Below are 12,506 nucleotides of genomic sequence, written 5' to 3' on the forward strand. Positions count from 1 at the left end.
AAGTAAAAAAATCATAATTTTGTTGAATGTATTCTAAGTAAACATTTAAAATTATGATCATTATATCCAGGTACATTTCTTACTGTTTAGTTCGCATTTTCCAAAAATACTCTGCTAAAATTCTTGCTCAAAAAGTGTACTCCTGGTGTGCTATATATTACCTCTTAGTACAAATTCCCGAAAATCCAAGCTTAATGCAAAATTTCAAAATGCTAGCTTAAGCTGCTTAGTCTTGGCGTTTGTAATCAGTCAGTCGCACAACTGTATCTTTAAAAAAGTATTAAGCTTTTAAAATTGCCTTATTCTTTTAAACTTAAGTTTTAAAAATTTTGTAATTTTTTAAATATCCTTAAAAGTGTTCAATTTTATTGTAAACTAGCTGGCCCGGTCCGCGTTGCCGGCCCGTAGTTTTTGTTTATTATGCATATTTTTAAAAGCATAATTATTCACAGATATGACTGATGTAAGTGTTTGCGTACTGGTCGATTAAAAGTGTTTTAAAATATCTGTACCCATTTATAAGCCGTGGACTTCAATATTTAAACCGTGTGCTTCAAATGTGTGGATGTGCTATACAAATCTATTAAAAAGTATATATGAATCTTATCCCCATGTAAGGGATCAAATTAATTTTTAGTATGGTAAAAATCGTAGCAAAATTTTACAGTCAAATGAGAAGCAATTTGGAATTTACTGTATTTTGTACACCTCATAATTGAGGGCTGAATGATTTAAGAATAGGCAAAGTTAATTACTTTTTTAAACCCATTAGCACCTTAGATTGTGCATTAGAGTCCTCATAAGTCCCCCTAACCATGTCGGTCTGTTTGTCCGCCAAAAGGTGGACTTGAGGGTATACTATTGCATGGAGAAAATTCTAAAATTTGTGAATATGTTGACATTTTTGTGTAAGATTTTCACCCCCCGAATACACATTTTTAGCCAAATCCTTTGAAATATGGTAAAATCAGGAGGTACCTTTATATGGGCACTACTCCGAAACATCGACCTACTTTGAAAACTTTCTTCTACCCCTTATAATCCAATATGGCAAATAGAGGCCAACTCAAAATTATAGGTATTTCACACCCATTACCGTAAGATGGGAATTTTTTTATTTTCCATTTAAATTGTAAATTGGAGACCCCATAAAGTCCATATTTTTCATCATAGTATAATTCAATGTCGATTCAACAAATATTCGGTCCCGTACTACTTTCTTATATTTGTAATTTGTTCATGTTCCCACAATTTATTTCATATAGATGTACATTCCAAATCTACGTTCCCAACCAATATTCTCTTGGGAGTTACAAATTCAATAGAATACAAAATTTTCCTTTCTGACCACACATTAGGTGTGAAAGTGGACTTGGGGATACTCCAATGTGGAGACTTTACTTAAATAATTCCTATGTGGCAATTATCTGTATGATGGTTCCCTTCCCCAGGGTAGCATAACAAAATTTTTTAGCCAAATCAATTGATGAATGTGTTCAAGACCAATATGGGCCCTACTCTGAAAATTTCAAATTTTATGCGAAGAGGTTCTGTACCCCCTTAGACACAAAGATGCCTAATAAGGGCCAAAAAATAAAAAGGGACTAAGACCCCAAAAATAGCTTGAATCATACGATGGTTATATAAATATAAAATCGGGTTGTACCCTTATCCGTGAGTTATGATCTATATCATGACCTGCAAAAGCGATTTAAGGTATCTTGAATGTTTGGGAAGAATTTCTGGGAGGATAGAAATCCTTTTCTTAATAAAAGTCCCATTCGCTCTACTATTTTGCACCTTTTATATTTGGTATTTTCCTGATTGTACTCCCAAAGAATTTTGCATTTTGAGCTCTCATTGGACGGATTATTGTCACATAAAAAAGGCATGTTCACGCTTTGAGATGAGGCCCATTAGGCTTTTTCGGTCATTTTTGATAATTTAAATGTGTTCGCATCTTCCAGCTGAACCACGATATAGGCCCTGGAGTTGAAAGGTAGATGTCAGTTTACATTCTATTTCGCACTTATTTTGGTGAAAAATTGTATAGTGAAAAATTATTCTTCATTTTGTTCACAAAAAATCAATTGAATTCAATATGATAATGCAAATTGAAAAACAAATTGACAGAAAAAGAATAACAAATTGTTAAAATATTCAACTTGTTAGCCGATTTTTTACAGCAAATGTTTAAAGGTCCTTACAAAGTTTGTCAATAGAATGTACTATTATTTTAAAAATCGATTCCATTGAAAAAAAAATTTTTTTTCGTTTTTTTCCCGATTTCAGAATTTGTGCAATGAGATCTCTTTTTCGTGAGTTTTTGGCGATTTTGAAAAAGTAATTATCTTTTAACTTTGGTGTGACCGCGTTTAATTATTTCGATATCCTCTATTCCATTTCGCCACCGCATAATTCGGTACTACACTTCCATGTAACCCGCCATCAATTACAGTTCTCAAGAAATCAAGTCAATTAAATAAATTGGTATTAATATTCGAATTCAAAAATAAAATATAAAAAACACTACAAATGTACATTAGAAAAAAGTAAGTCAAAATGGAAAAAAATCATGCAAAATAAAACATTACTATTGTACAATTCAAAAGTCAAAATGAAAATGTTAATATATCACATTTTTACGCGATTTTTTTGGATATTATCCTTTTCGGAAAAGAGACAATTCCGAATTTGTTTGAATCGTTAAAATCTGTCCAGCGGTTCTTAAGTTATAAGCGTAGTAACTAACACAACTTCCTTTTATATATATAGATTTTATTGAAAGTTATTTAAAACTATTGTTTGCAATTCGTAGTTTGTTCATAAAATTGTTATTGTTATTTTAAAATAAATTAATGGCCTTTGTTAGAACTTCCGCCCTTTTAAATGTTACCAAGTTTTTCTGCAATTTATTTATTTTTTTAAAATATTTTCCTGTTTCCTGTTTTTGTTATCAGAAAAAAATAGAAGCAAAATCAAATCAAAAAAATATACTTCTATGACATTGATGATTATGGAAAACACACACACAGCTTCTGTTGTTTGTTTTATCATGCATACGTATATTTTCTCTATCAAACTTACTCACACACATACGTACGTACGTCTCTCTCTCTCTTTTTTTGTGTATTTCCTGTTTACTTTTTATAGCATCGTTAAAGGATTTCCGCCGGTATCGCCGTTTATTGGTGTGAGTCCCACGCTTTGTTATTTGCTCAAGGAAAAGAAACCGTTGTGTTGTTTGCAGTTGGCGCAGGTAAGTTGGATTTACGGCTGCTGATGGTGGTGGTGTCCTTCAGCTCAAGGTCCTTTTAGAGTTATGCATAAAAATAGACTGTGGAGAGAGCTGAAGAAGATGAATCTTTTGTCATAAATATGCGTTGATTTATGCAAAATATTGATTTCATGTTATTTTCCTGTTACCCCCCACCATCTTCCCCCCTTTAGGTCTGTGAACATTGTAGCTATCGCAATGCCAAGGAGTATCAATGGCAAAACAAGACCATTATTTTGGCCGCCGATTATGCCTCAAATGGAATTTACAATTTCATTATTCCACTGCGAGCCCACTTCCGTTCAAAGACCTCCCTGAATCCGATAATTTTGTTGTTGGAACGACGACCGGATGTGGCATTTTTGGATGCTTTATCATATTTTCCTTTGGTAAGTAATGGCTTTTAAAACAAACACGAATTGTTTTATATCCTTTTTAAATGGGGATAATGTCAAAGCATAATCAGTTTGTTTTGTTAATGGTTTTCTTTTTTTCGGCGGGGATTTGCTTTTCTTTGAAGGTCTATTGGATGTTGGGCTCCATTGATTGCTTGGATGACCTTCTGAGGGCTGGCATAACACTGGCCGAAAGTGTGGTGGTTGTAAATAAGGAACTCTCAAATTCAGCCGAAGAAGACTCACTGTCGGATTGTAATACCATTGTGGCCGTTCAAACTATGTTCAAGTAATATTTTGGAATATACGTAAAAAAATATTTTTTTTTTATTTATTCTCTTTTTCAAATTTTATAAATTTTATTTATTTTGTATTAAAAAATAACATATTTTTTGAGTTGTCGACCAAAATCGTTGAAATTAAAATGCGAGTTGACCACCAAAATAAAGTAGTTGCCAAGTCCTACCGATAGCATCAGTAATGCCAACTTAAATTTAGACTTTTTCATTCAGTGTTTTTAATTTTTCGATATTTGTCGGTAACTCAAAAAAATAGGAAAAACATTGACTTGTAATACCCTCCACCATTGGGTAAAAAATAGATTTTTATATAGCAGTATCAAAATTCAACCGTGTTCCACTTTAAACTACAATGCTTGTTATCTATTGCAAGTCTTAAATGCCAAATTTTAAACAATTCCGTGGGTAAATGTGATATGGATTATCAAAATACCGAAGATCAGTGGGTAACATTATATGGCCGCTATAGGAAACATGTACTCAGATATTCAAAGTTCTGCCACTGGAAAGAAACCCCATTAAGAACCACAAATACCAATTTTTAGGTGAATCTGTGGATAATGTGAAAAATATCATCAAAATACCGAATATCGAGAGGTACCTTTATATGGGGTCTATACGAAATTATGGACCTATACATACAATGTTCCGCCACCAGAACTAGAACCCATTATGACCTACTCATACCAATTTTTAGACAAATTCGTAGAAAAATGCGGCGAAAATCATAAAAATACCGAATATCGGGAAGTACCTTTATATGGCGACTCTACCAAAACGTGGACCGATATATCTCATTTTCAATACCAACCATCCTAGACACAATACATTTTATTCTCCGAAATTTTGAAGCTCTACGTCAAATAATGTGGGCTGTATCGTGATCAGTTCATGTGACTTAATTATAGATGACAATTCCTTAAAGATTTTTTAGGACAATCAGAGCTTTAGAATTTTCTGTTTTTTTTTTAATTTTTTTGGACTATGAGACTTTTAAGCATGTATTTTTTTAGAAGACTTCCTAAGTGGACATTTAGGATTTTTTTTAGCTCCAATCGTGAATGTTTCATTTTTAGAACCTCAAACATTGACTATTTATGAAAACGTTAAGACATTCAAAGCTGCAGTTTTAGGGAGAGATCTTCAACATTTTTAAGAATAACTTTTAAAGGCAATCTGAGAATGTCGAGAGTTTTTCAAGCATTTTCTTCTTCTTTCGAACACTGCTTCTTAGGAATAAATTTTAAGGACTTTCAATCCTTTCAACGTAGTTTTGGTGAAAGCAATTTTTCAAGGATTATCAGCCCTCCCAATGTGGGGTTTTTCTATGATTTTTTAGGGACTATTGGCCCTCCTTATATAATGTTATACAACCTTAATCAGACCTTTAATCAGAGATTTTTAGTACTCTTTTAAGACCCCCAAAGAAGTATTTTTTTCCAGATTGAAATGTAAGTTTTTTGACAAGTTTTTAAACATGAGTTTTTTAGGACATATTCCGGTCTTCGAACTGTATACCTTAAACTCTTGATTTCTCAAGAACCGATTGTGACCTTTAAAGTTTTAAGGACTTTGGGGTTAAAATTTTAAGAACGTGTGATTTAAGGACTTATTTTTGTATCTTCAAAGTGAAATTTTTAAGGAAATATTTAAACGTGTAGTTTTTGATTAAACTTCTCAGATCTTCAAACGTGGATTTGTAGCAATATTTTCAGACCTTCTACGGAGACTTTCCGGATAATTTTTTATACCTTCGCATACGTAGTTTAAAGACATTTTCAAATCTCATTATCGGACTTAAGGATAATTTCTAAGCTTCAAATGTTTCACAGACCTTAAAATGTGTATTTCCCAAGGAAACTTTTTGACTTAAAATGGTGGAGTTTTAAGAACACTTTTCAGAATTTCAGAAGTGGGATTTTAAGGACATTTTGTAGAACCTCAAACAATATTATTTAGACCCTCAAAGATTGACTTTGAGTAAATTTTTTAGATTTTTTAGCATGAGCTATTTGGGGACCGTTTCAGATATTTAAAAGCGTATTTTAAGTATATTTTCCGATCTTTTAGGAATATGAATTAGACCTTAACACATAAAGTTTAAAAGACATTGCCAAAACCTCAAAATCGGATTTAATAAACTAGTTTCCGACCCTCAAACGTGGACTTATTAAGGGAATGTTTCAGGCTTACAAACATGGAGCTTGTAAGGACATGTACAGGGTTGTCCATATTCGACGGACCCATCTGGCAACGCCATAACTTTTGACAGAGATGTCACATCGCTTAGTGACATACCGCGTTTGAAGCGTCAGTCCAAGCAGATTTTTACCATGAACCAATACACGCCACGCAAGCGCTCTGAAATTTACATTCAACAGAAGAAGTCAATTGTGAAAACTCAACGTGCTTTTAAAACATTAAAAAATGTGAGAAGTGTGCCTTCTAAGAACACCATTAAGCGTTTATACGAAAATTTTTCGACTGGTAAGGCTCTTTCTTATCCGAAGAGGCCTTATAAAAGTCGACCAAGGCGATCGGCCGAGAATATCGCTGCCGTACGAGCCCGTGTTGAGAGGTCCCCAAGAACATCCCAAAAACGCCGTTCTCAGCAGTTGGGCATGGCTCCGTCCACTTTACAATGGATTATTCGCATTGATTCGCATTTGTTCCCGTACAAAATTCAACTGACGCAAAGAATGTTGCCTGCGGACAAGCCTCGTCGATTAGAATGGGCCCAAAGGGCCCAAAGGTCCGTCGAATATGGGCAACCCTGTATAGGATTACAAGCGAGAAGGTGTTGAGGACATTTCTCTCGTTTCAAACGTAAAATTTTAAAGGATATTTTGAGACCTTGTAATGTGGAGGTTTTAAGAACATTTCTGTACTTAATACGCGAACTACGTAAAATGGCAATCTACTACTATCTCTAGTACCCTCCATACATTAAGTTCGCCATTCCGTTTGTATCTTATCGAAATAATAATGTTAGACATAACAAAGAACATATATTCTTAATCAGAGTAATATTTAAGACGATTTAGCCCTGTCTATCCGTCCGACTGTTGTGATCACGCTAGAGTCAAAACTAGATAGGTCCACGATATCGTATAGCCCACATACAACGTACCCTCCTATATTTGATATTTTGACGATTTTAGGGACATTATTCACCGTAGTTGTTTCAAATTTCATATTTAGAGTTCGTAATGGGAACTACATTCTATGCCAGAAAATTGTCTATGCAGGTCCAGGCCTTCGTATTGGCCCCATATAACGGTACCTCCAAATATTCGAAATTTTGATGATTTTAACTACATTATTCACCGGATTTTTATTCAAGTTTCGTATTATGGCGAAGGTGCCTATGCAGATCCACGTCTTAGTATAGACCCCATTATAACGACTATATTCGGTATTTTTAAGATTTTAACAGAATTTTTAACGGATTTTATTTTTTTGAAAATTTCCAAATTCATTCCATATGGTGAAGGATATCCAGCCGAACGACCGGACCTTCAAATGTCGTTTTCCGCAGACAACTTTGCAAGGATTATCGGGTCCCCAGAAATTACAGTTTTCAAAGACTATTAGACCATTAATCAGGAGTTTTTATGGACATTGGTTATGTTCCAATTGTACAGCTTTTAAGGGTATTGTCAGGTTCCACACCTTAAATTTGTTAAGGATATTTGTCAGGCTTAAACGTGGCTTTCGTAAGATTTACCTATTTAGAAATCGCCTAATGTGGAAGTTTTTGAAATTGCTCACCGCTATATTCCAGTCCACTCTTCTTTAAATTTTTACACGGATTCTAATAAAATTATGTTATTTAAAGACAAAATTTATCTAGCTCCCCATAGGGAATTCTTTAAATCGAGCAAAATTTTGAAAAAAGTCTTTTCAAACTTTTGTTATAAAATCTTCACATCTATCCTGTTTTATCATACTCAATCTAAAAATGACCTTTTCTAATATTCCCTCAAATATTTCTTTACAGATTCTTTCCCAGCATCAAAAGCATTACAGAGCTGTCGCAAAGTTCCAACATGCGTTTCATGCAGTTTCGGGCTCACGACAAATATGCTTTACATTTGAGCAAAATGGAAAAGGTAAAAACGCGAATAAATTCTCTCTTAGCACAAAGACTTACATACTCCCTCTACAATTCACTCCCTCCATTCTCACACTCCATTCTCTGCAGCGTGAAAAGGAACGCGGCTCCCACATATCGTACATGTTTCGTTTGCCATTTGCGGCTGGTGCCGTTTTCAGTGCCTCCATGTTGGATACCCTGCTCTATCAGGCCTTTGTCAAGGATTATGTTATTACCTTTGTGCGTTTGCTGCTCGGCATTGATCAGGCACCGGGCAGTGGGTTTTTGACATCGGTAAGTTCGCGGCTTTTCTCAAATTTAAATGTTTACAATGAGCAATATGATATGCGAGTCTCACTCTCTCTCTCTCTCTCTCTCTCTCTCTCTCTCTTACTCTTTCCAGATGCGCATTACCAAAGAGGACATGTGGATACGCACCTATGGCCGTCTGTATCAGAAACTCTGTTCGACAACATGTGAAATTCCCATTGGCATCTATCGTACTCAGGACACTTCCAATACGGAAGCAACACATGTGAGTAATTCACCTGTAGACAAATGGGGACCATTTTCAGCTTTCGGAAAGCACTGTGTGCGCTTGCGGCCATCGGTGAGTCCAAGTTATAAGATGTTATGTGAGCCACTATTCTACTGTGTCTCTTCAAATCACATACACCTACACACATTCACACTCACACAAACACATACATGCATATACACTAAAAAACGTACTAATACGTAACATGTACTACCATCACTACTAGAACTACTACTAGCCAATTAGTCACTGAAATACCATATCCTGTAACTTTTTTATCAAACACACACACACATAGACACTCTACATAATACGACTCGTTTTTTCCTACTCTTTCTCTATACACCTACTTTGTTATTAGTCTTTTATTTTTTTCTCTCTTGCTCCTATCTCTCTCTATCTTTCTTGCTCACTTCTATATGCATTAACACATTCGCATAGCCACTTCAAATAGGACTTTACACTAGTGTATAGTAAAATTTTGTAAATTAATTACCTAGGTTTAGTTAATGACAAAAAAATCTTCAAATATTTCCTTTAGGGTTTAATCATTCTTCTAATAACTTTAGTCCTTCAGTAATGCCCTGCAAGTAAAATGTAAGGACATTTTAGAAGACTCATTCATTTTAATCAGTTTTTTTTTCATTTTTTTAAGTTTATTTTATTTTTGTTTTTTTTTTTTCATATTAACCTAAATTTGTTTGCATGATTTTTATTAACTCTATTTTTTAACAATTTAATTTTATTAATGAATTCTTAGAACTTTAATTGTTGATATTTTCCAGAAATTTTAAGGAAATATTTTTTTAGGACGAGCAGAACAATTAGAGCTTAAAATGTGGATTTTTAAGAAAATTTTAGATTTAATATTTCTAAAAACATTTCTTCAAAGGTTACTACCCCTTCAAATTTAGATTTTTAAAAACATTTTTTTCTGGGGCTATCGGACTATCAAACATTGATCCTCAAAGGATACTTTTCAAGGCCTAAAATAGTATTTCTGGATTTTTTTTAAATGTTTTCATGGACTATTAGCTCCTTGAATATTAATGTTTAAAAAATATTTTTACAACTATATGATATCGTAGATTTATGAAGGATAATCAAATGGCTTTGAAAAAAACTCAAGGACTATCAAACGTGAGTTTTAAATAGTCTTTGTTTTGTAGGACTATGAAATATTTGAAATATTTTAGGACTTTCTGATTTTTGTTCTGAAAATGTTAAAGAATATTTATTTAAGGACTAACAAACCTTCAGGATCCTTTAAACACGCTTTCGTAATATTTTTTTCAAGGACTGCCCGACCATCATAAGTGGATTCTTTAAGTATAATGATTGAAGGACTCTCAGACCTTCAAACACAATTTAGAAAACATTCTCAAGCACTATTATATCCTTTAAACATAGATTTTAATTTTAAAAATTAATACGAAATGGATTTTTAAGGAATAATTTTCAAAGACTATGAGACCTTTAAGCATGGACTTAAAAATATAAATTTTTCAAAAACATTATGCCCTTAAAATAATATTTTCTGGAGCGTCGAAATTGGATTTTAAGTTTTTTTTTTTTAATTTAAAAGTAGACTTTTGATAAATCACGGGATTTTAATGGCATTTCTTCAAACATACAAACGTGGATTTCTAAGGACATTTGGAGTCCTTCAAATAGGAATTTTTGATTATATTTTTCGTAAAATAAATATAAGATTTTAATGACATTTTGAGACCATTAAAGACTGGTGTTAGGCGCATTTCGCTGATCTTCAAACCAGGAGCTTTTTAGAAAGTTTTGAGACCTACAAAGTCGAACTTTTAAAAATTTTTTGTAAGGGATATGTTAGGAAAATATTTTCAGACCTCGAAAGTGGATTGTTAAAGGATATTTAAGACACTTAAAACTGGAGGTTTTATACAAATATTTAGACCTCCGAGAATTTTAAACATAGATTTTTTAAGACTATTTCAGAGCTTCAAACTTTAATATTTCAAATTTTGAGGACATTTTTTTAGATCTTCAAAAGTAAATTTTAAGGACTTATTGCAGACCTTATATTTAAGGACATTTTTCAGACATCAAAACGTTAGCTAAACGTAATTTTTCCAGACATTTCAAGGGCATTTTTAAAGCCTTCAAACGTGGAGTTCATAAGGAAATTTTCAGAACTTCAAATGTGGATTTTTAAGGATATTTTGAGGCCTCCAAAAAGTAACCATTGTTTGTGGATTGTTTTTTGTTTGCCTCTTTTTTAATTTCAGTATTTAAAGCCATTGTCATTCCGTTTGTAACTCCTCGAAATATTCATGATAGACACTACGAAGTGCATATATTCTGGATCAGCTTAAAATTCTAAGATGATTTAGCGAAGTCTGTCAGTTGTAAATTTTGCACACATATGTATTTACCTGTAGGCTATATAGCACCCCTATATAGAACCCATATAACGGTACCTCCAGATATTCTGTATTTTGATGATTTTAGCTACATTATTCGGCGGATTTGTTTCAAATTTCGCATTTGAAAATCTTAATGGGTACTACAGCCTATGGCAAAAGATTACTCATGCAGGTTCACGTCTTCGTATAGCCCCCGTAGAAAGGTCCATTTAACATTTCTTGATCATCAAACGTGCATACTTTTCTGACCTGCAAGCTTAGATTTTTTAAGGAAATGTTCACACTTCCTAATGTGGATTGTTTAAGGACATGTTTCGGACCTTTGGAGTTTTTACTGAATTTTTCAGACCTGCAAACGTCAAGTCTTTAAGGACATTGTGGGACATTTATAAGTACTTGAATTTAAAGGGCATTTAAGACTTCTACTTTTTAAAGATCAGTGAACTTCCAAAAATGTCCCTTTGAGATAATATTTAGACCTCCAAACGTAAGTTTTTGAGGACCTTCTTTAAAGCTTCAGGCTTCAGGAAAATTTGCAGACCTATAGATGGTAATTACACAATCAGCCATATGGCTAGAGAGGGTATATATCATTGGATATGGTCAAAACGTGCCTCTTTGAAAACACGGTTTGGGACCCTATGTATCTTTCGACCAAATCCGTTTAAGAACATTTGGAGTCGATTTGCTGCGCATAATTACTCTCAAAGGAAGTATCAGATTTGATCCAAACTTGGTACATCGTAATGTTAACGTCAAACTTACATCGAGTTCGGAGATATCCGTCCACTCCTTCTGGTACCTCCCCCACAAAAGGTCGACATTTACAATAAATATATTTTCTGCACAGAAAGAGAAACGATAATCCGATTTTGCTCCAACTTTGCAAATCCTATTATTTGCGTCAGTGCTAGGTCGGGTGTGAAAATGGACAATATTGGTCCACTCCATCAAGTTCCTCCCCCACAAAGGGTCAACATTTTGAATAACTACAACTCTTATAAAATGTGATTTAAGAGTCCGATTATCTTAGCGTAAAACTCTAAGACGATTTAGCACTGTCCGTCCGTCCATCTGTCCGTCTGCTGCAATCAAAAATCAAAACGAATTAAGATAGGAAGCTACAATTTTGCACAGATCTGTCTTTCGTCTGCAGGCAGGTCAAGTTCGAAGATGGGCTATATCGGTCTACGATATCATACAGTCCCCATATAACGGTACCCCCCGATATTCGGTATTTTGACGATTTTAGCCACATTTTCCAATGGAAGTGTCTGAAATAGAAATGTCTATATAGGTCCACAATATCGTATATCTCCCATATATCGGCACCTTCCGATATTCGGAATTTTTAAGATTTTAACAGAGTTTTTATTGGATTTTATTTATTTATTATTATTATTTTTTTTTTTTTTGAAAATTTCCTAATTCTTTCCAAATGGGTGGGGGGGTATTTATAGTTCGGCCCGGCTGAACTTACTGCCTTTTTACTTGGTAACTTG

The 12,506-nt window shown here is 33.8% G+C and overlaps 1 protein-coding gene across 1 annotated transcript in view; it reads left to right on the forward strand.

Moving 5' to 3' along the window:
• Positions 1-12,506, forward strand: part of LOC101895809 (potassium channel subfamily T member 2) — a 241,293-nt gene that overhangs the window by 200,627 nt on the left and 28,160 nt on the right. The window contains exons 18-23 of the mRNA XM_059131141.1: positions 3,154-3,259; positions 3,451-3,666; positions 3,798-3,961; positions 7,972-8,083; positions 8,176-8,361; positions 8,471-8,602. Of these exons, the coding sequence (XP_058987124.1) occupies positions 3,154-3,259; positions 3,451-3,666; positions 3,798-3,961; positions 7,972-8,083; positions 8,176-8,361; positions 8,471-8,602 (916 nt within the window). The remainder of the gene's footprint in view (positions 1-3,153; positions 3,260-3,450; positions 3,667-3,797; positions 3,962-7,971; positions 8,084-8,175; positions 8,362-8,470; positions 8,603-12,506) is intronic.

This window comes from Musca domestica, unplaced genomic scaffold (assembly GCF_030504385.1).
Source record: "Musca domestica strain aabys unplaced genomic scaffold, Musca_domestica.polishedcontigs.V.1.1 8, whole genome shotgun sequence".
NCBI classification, from domain to species: domain Eukaryota; kingdom Metazoa; phylum Arthropoda; class Insecta; order Diptera; family Muscidae; genus Musca; species Musca domestica.